Source organism: Palaemon carinicauda, chromosome 22 (assembly GCF_036898095.1).
Source record: "Palaemon carinicauda isolate YSFRI2023 chromosome 22, ASM3689809v2, whole genome shotgun sequence".
NCBI lineage: Eukaryota > Metazoa > Arthropoda > Malacostraca > Decapoda > Palaemonidae > Palaemon > Palaemon carinicauda.
The window spans coordinates 6,290,855-6,296,854 of record NC_090746.1 but is presented as its reverse complement, the minus strand read 5'-3'; the positions used below and the strand labels follow the sequence as shown (position 1 = coordinate 6,296,854).

At 45.2% G+C, this 6,000-nt stretch overlaps 1 protein-coding gene across 1 annotated transcript in view; it reads right to left on the bottom strand.

Annotated features, from left to right (window-relative positions):
- The window catches only part of mms4 (Methyl methanesulfonate sensitivity 4), a 249,316-nt gene that overhangs the window by 121,153 nt on the left and 122,163 nt on the right, over positions 1-6,000 (bottom strand). The window contains exon 7 of the mRNA XM_068345953.1: positions 80-258. Coding sequence (XP_068202054.1) covers positions 80-258 — 179 coding nt within the window. The remainder of the gene's footprint in view (positions 1-79; positions 259-6,000) is intronic.

Sequence of the window (6,000 nt, the reverse complement as noted above, 5' to 3'; positions counted from 1 at the left end):
GCGAATGAAAAAATTACTGATCAGAAATTACATTGCTTAACATGAAGTAAATTTTCACTTGTTGCTATGAATACTGTACCTTAAATATATTTGAACACCTGCTACAACAAGAGTGATTCTTGGGACAGAAAGCGCACTCTTCCACTCCTTACACTTCTCACAGAGACCAGCAACCCCATTATAAAATACCTGCCTCTCAACAAGGGTTATGAAGTCTTTCAATGGTACAATTATCACAGCATCTTCAGCTAATGTTTCCTGAAAAAAAGTAAAAAAATTACAATCACAATCACACATAGGCTTGAAGCCCTTATAACACGGTTTCTAAAATTTTAATGCTACAGCACTAGTTAAATGATTAACACTTTACCCTCTTTGTTTCTACTACATGAATTTCCTAATTATAAAATTTCTAATAGTAATCAAAGTACCATCCACCTAAGTGATGTTGAACAAAGTTTCAATCTTTAGAGGAATTATGAAGCAGGGCATATTACACAATTCACACTAGCACAAAGATGTCAATCATATCCACAAAAAACATTCCAATGCCAACAAGTCAAAGAAAAGTTGTATACAGGAACATCTAGGTACTAATACATTCAGAAGTGAAGATTCTCTTTTCTGCCTAAGGACTAATTCTCTCACTATCGTCTATGAATTTTTCGTCTGCAGTATTCAAAATCTCCTTTCTTACGTATAAAGGCCTTTTTCGTTCATTATGAATAATTTTGTCAGCTGAATGAACCCAAGATTATTATGTTGAGCAAGTAGCTGCCATTGGTTGGGAGTCCCAACAGGTTGTTATTGTTTGGGATTGAGGTGAAGACAATGAAGGCGCACTACTCTTTTCTTCTACTTTCTTTAGTAAACGTTGATACAATGCCTTTCCTTCAGCTAGGTTTTTGCTTAGATATCTTAGGAGGCATTATGAAATAATAAACATAGAAAATTATGCAAAAATATGACAAATTCATATATGATTTGTATTTTTCCTAACTATACAAACCTTCGCTATTTAATAGGGGTATTACTTTCTGGTATGGATGGTGTGAGAGCCGAGATGTTGAAGGAAGGGAGTGTGACTGTACTTGAATGGTTGGTGAGATTGTTTAATATGTGTTATGTGTTGTCAATGGTACCAGTAGATTGGGTTTGTGCGTGTATTGTACCACTATACAAGGGTAAGGGAGATGTGCATGAGTGTTGTAATTCAAGGGGTATTAGTTTGTTGAGTGTAGTTGGAAAAGTGTATGGTAGAGTACTGATTAATAGGATTAAGGATAAAACAGAGAATGCAATCTTAGAAGTACAGGGTGATTTTAGAAGAGGTAGGGGTTGGCAGATATGCGAGAAATATTTAGCAAAAGGTAAGGATGTGTATGTTGCGTTTATGGATCTGGAGAAAGCGTATGGTAGAGATGATAGGGAAGCAATGTGGAATGTGAATTATATGGAGTTGGTGGAAGGTTGTTGCAAGCAGTGAAAAGTTTCTACAAAGGTAGTAAAGCATGTGTTAGGTTAGGAAATGAAGTGAGCGATTGGTTTCCGGTAAGTGGGACTGAGACAGGGATGTGTGATGTCACCGTGGTTATTTAACTTGTATGTTGATGGAGTGGTGAGAGAGGTGAATGCTCGAGTGCTTGGACGAGGATTGAAACTGGTAGACGAGAATGAGCATGAATGGGAGGTAAATCAGTTGTTGTTTGCGGATGATACTGTACTGGTTGCTGACGCGGAAGAGAGGCTTGGCCGATTAGTGACAGAATTTGGAAGGGTATGTGAGAGAAGGAAGTTGAGAGTTAATGTGGGTAAGTGTAAAGTTATGAAATGTACGAGAAGGGAAGGTGGTGCGAGGTTGAATGTCATGTTGAATGGAGAGTTAATTGAGGAATTGGATCACTTTAAGTACTTGGGGTCTGTTGTTGCAGCAAATGGTGGAGTGGAAGCAGATGTACGTCAGAGAGTGAATGAAGGATGCAAAGTGTTGAGGGCAGTTAAGGGAGTAGTAAAAAATAGAGGGTTGGGCATGAATGTAGAGAGAGTTCTGTATGAGAAAGTGATTGTACCAACTGTTATGTATGGATCGGAGTTGTGGGGAATGAAAGTGACGGAGAGAAAGAAATTGAATGTGTTTGAGATGAAGTGTCTAAGGAGTATGGCTGGTGTATCTCGAGTAAATAGGGTTAGGAACGAAGTAGTGAGGGTGAGAACGGGTGTAAGAAATGAGTTAGCAGCTTGAGTGGATATGAATGTGTTGAGGTGGTTTGGCCATGTTGAGAGAATGGAAAATGGCTGTCTGCTAAAGAAGGTGATGAATGCAAGAGTTGATGGGAGAAGTACAAGAGGAAGGCCAAGGTTTGGGTGGATGGATGGAGTGAAGGAAGCTCTGGGCGATAGGATGATAGATGTGAGAGAGGCATGAGAGCGTGCTAGAAATAGGAATGAATGGCTAGTGATTGTGACGCAGTTCCGGTAGGCCCTGCTGCTTCCTCCAGTGCCTTGGATGACCGCAGAGGTAGCAGCAGTAGGGGATTCAGCATTATGAAGCTTCATTTGTGGTGGATAATGTGGGAGGGTGGGCTGTGCCACCCTAGCAGTACTGTACCAGCCGAACTCGTTTGAGTCCCTTGTCAGGCTGGGAGGAACATAGAGAGGAGAGGTCCCCTTTTTTGTTTCATTTGTTTGATGTAGGCTACCCCCCCAAAAATTGGGGGAAGTGCCTTGGTATATGTATGTATTTATTACTTTCGGCGTAGCTGAAATGACGAGCCATTAATCTTTAATGAGGGTTAACTACCCATACCACTAGTTAGCAGGGGTAGGGGAGGGTAGCTTGCTACCGGCCCCCCTCACACAACTGTGATTGAGCTCACTTTGCCTGGAGGTAGGACTTCAAGGGGGATAGGGCTTAAATAGCTAAGGTTTGTATAGTTAGCAAAAATACAAATTATCTACGAATTTGTCATTTGTTCCGTAACTGGAATACAAATCACGCTATTCAATAGGGGTGACTCACCCATTAGGAAGGGTGGACGTCCCAGCCAATCTGGCTTTTGGCTTTACCCTGGGGCTCCTTATCTGAGTGTATTAGTACTCAAAAAATAAGGACCCTGCACCTCGCTAAAACCTTGCTATGCAAGGTCCGCTGCCGACGCAAGCTGTGTGTTGAGGTATGTAGAAGTGTGACTGTCCTGGTAAAGTTATTCCGAGTTCTTTAGAAGGAAAAACTGTGTAACTAGGACTTTCCCAATACCACCTCGTCAGGGTATGGGGACGCAACAGTATTAGTTTCAATACTAGGTACACAAGGGAGCATGGTTTACCTGCAGTGGTTTGAGGTCAGCTATGCAGAGAACCCAGGATGCTGCTTTCCCCAAGAGAGGGGAGAATGAAGAAAAGAATAAGGACCAGTCAAACCTTTTCATTCACACAGGCTAAAACTGGGTAACAATGCCCTCAACCTTCTGCTACTTGTCCAATAAGGAGCTTGAGGTTTTAAACCAGCTGTTGTGCAGCCACCACAGGACCGATAGAGAACGTATCGAGTCTCCTGTGGGTCATGTCTTGCAGGTAGTGGGATGTGAATGTGGTCTGACGATTCCACACCCCAGCTTGAAGAACCTGCGTCACTGAGAAGTTTCTCTTGAATGCCAGGGACATACCTACACCTCTGACATCATGAGCTCTGGGACGACATGAAGGAGGAGGATCTGGATTCAGTACATGGTCTAGGACATTGTGAATCCATGCTGAGATGGTGTTCTTGGTGACCCTCCTCTTGGTCCTTCCTGTGCTGATGAATAGAGCAGGCACATGAGGACGGGCTGCGGCTGTTCTCTTAAGATACAGCCTCAAACTCCTCACTGGGCATAGTAAGAGATGGTCTGGGTCATCTGTTACAGTACGGAGACTAAAAATCCGGAAGGAGTCGAATCGTGGATCCGCTACTCCCGGGTTCTGAGTCTTAGCAATAGACTCAGAGACGAAGCTGAACGTTACCTCTCCCCATCCCCTTGAATGGGCGATGTCGTATGAGAGACCATGAAGTTCACTGACTTGCTTGGCCAAAGCCAAAGCTAGCAGGAACACCGTCTTCCAAGTCAGGTGGCGATCGGTTGCTTGGCGTAATGGGTCATAGGGAGGTCTCTTAAGAGACCTGAGAACTCGAACCACGTTCCATGGGGGAGGTCTCACTTCTGCCTGGGGGCAGGTAAGTTCATAACTCCGTATGAGTGAGGAAAGTTCTAGCGATGAAGAAATGTCCATTCCTTTCAGTCTGAAGGCGAGGCTTAAGGCTGAGCGATAGCCTTTTACTGCCGAGACTGACAGGCGCATTTCTTCACGCAAATACACGAGGAACTCAGCTATTGACGGAATAGTGGCATCGAGTGGAGAGATGCCCCTTCCACGACACCAACCACAGAAGACTTTCTACTTTGCCTGGTAGACTGCTGCTGATGACTTATGCAGGTATCCAGACATCCTAGTCGCAACTTGTTGCGAAAATCCTCTCTGAGAGAGATGTTAGATAGTCTCCAGGCGTGAAGTCGTAGCGAAGCTACAACTCTGTGGAATATGTTGGCACCTGGTTGTTTGAGTAGATTGTGTCCTGGAGGGAGTTCTCTTGGGGGCTCCGTTAGGAGTTGCAGAAGGTCCGGAAAGCATTCTGCGTGATGCCATAGCGGAGCTATGAGGGTCATTGAAAGATTGACTGATGTTCTGGTCTTGTTGAGTACCCTCCTCATCAGACAGAACGGGGGAAAAGCGTAAACGTCGATGTTGTCCCAACGTTGTTGGAAAGCATCTTGAGGAGAGCCTTGGAGTCTTGGACTGGCGAACAATACAGCAGAAGCCTGAAGTTCAGGGACGTTGCGAAGAGGTCCACAGTCGGAGAACCCCACAAAGTCAGGACTTTGTTGGCTACTAGATGATCCAAAGACCACTCGGTACTCACTTTCTGAGATGCTCTGCTGAGGTTGTCGGCGAGCACATTCCTTTGGCCTGGAATGAAGCATGCCGATAGTGGTATCGAGTGGATTTCGGCCCATCTCAGTATCTCTACTGCTAGATGGGATAGCTGCAGCGAAAAAGTACCTCCTTGCTTGTTGATGTAAGCCACTACAGTAGTGTTGTTGCTCATCACCACCACTGAGTGGCCCGCCAGAAACTGTTGAAAGGCCAGAAATACAGCCTTCATCTCTAGGAGATTTATGTGGAGGTACTTTTCTAACTCTGACCAGAGGCCTGAGGTTGTGTGGTGCAGCACGTGGGCCCCCCACCCTTTTTTTGAAGCGTCTGAAAATAGCATCAAATCCAGGGAGAGGACGAGAAACTCCACTCCCTTTCGTAGGTTCTCATCTGTACCCACCACTGGAGGTCTGTCAGTCCCTCTGATCCCATGGGGATCCGGATGTCCGGGGGAATCATGAGTTTGATTCCACCGGGGCTTGAGTTGCCACTGGAGGGATCTCATCCTGAGGCGACCATTGGGAACTAGACGGGCCAGCGATGAAAGGTGACCGAGGAGACGTAACCACGTTTGGGCTGGAAGTTCTTCTCGTCTGAGAAAGGGTCTTGCGACCTTTATCAGCCTTGATATCCTGTCGTCTGATGGGAAGGCTTTGTGGAGATTAGTGTCTATGATCATGCCTAAGTATACCAGTCTCTGTGTAGGAAGCAGAAAAGACTTCTTGAGATTTACCATGATCCCTAGATCCTGGCAAAGTCTCAGAAGTTTGTCTCGGTGTTGAAGAAGGGTTGACACCGAGCCTGCTAGGATTAGCCAGTCATCCAGATAACGGAGGAGACGGATGCCAATCCTGTGCGCCCAAGATGACACTAGGGCAAACACTCTGGTGAAAACTTGGGGTGCCGTGGAAAGACCGAAGCACAGCACCTTCAACTGGTACTTTCTGTTGTCTAGCCTGAATCTTAAGTACTTCCTTCCTTGAAGATGGATGGACTGGGATCTGGAAGTACGCGTCCTTTAGGTCCAGT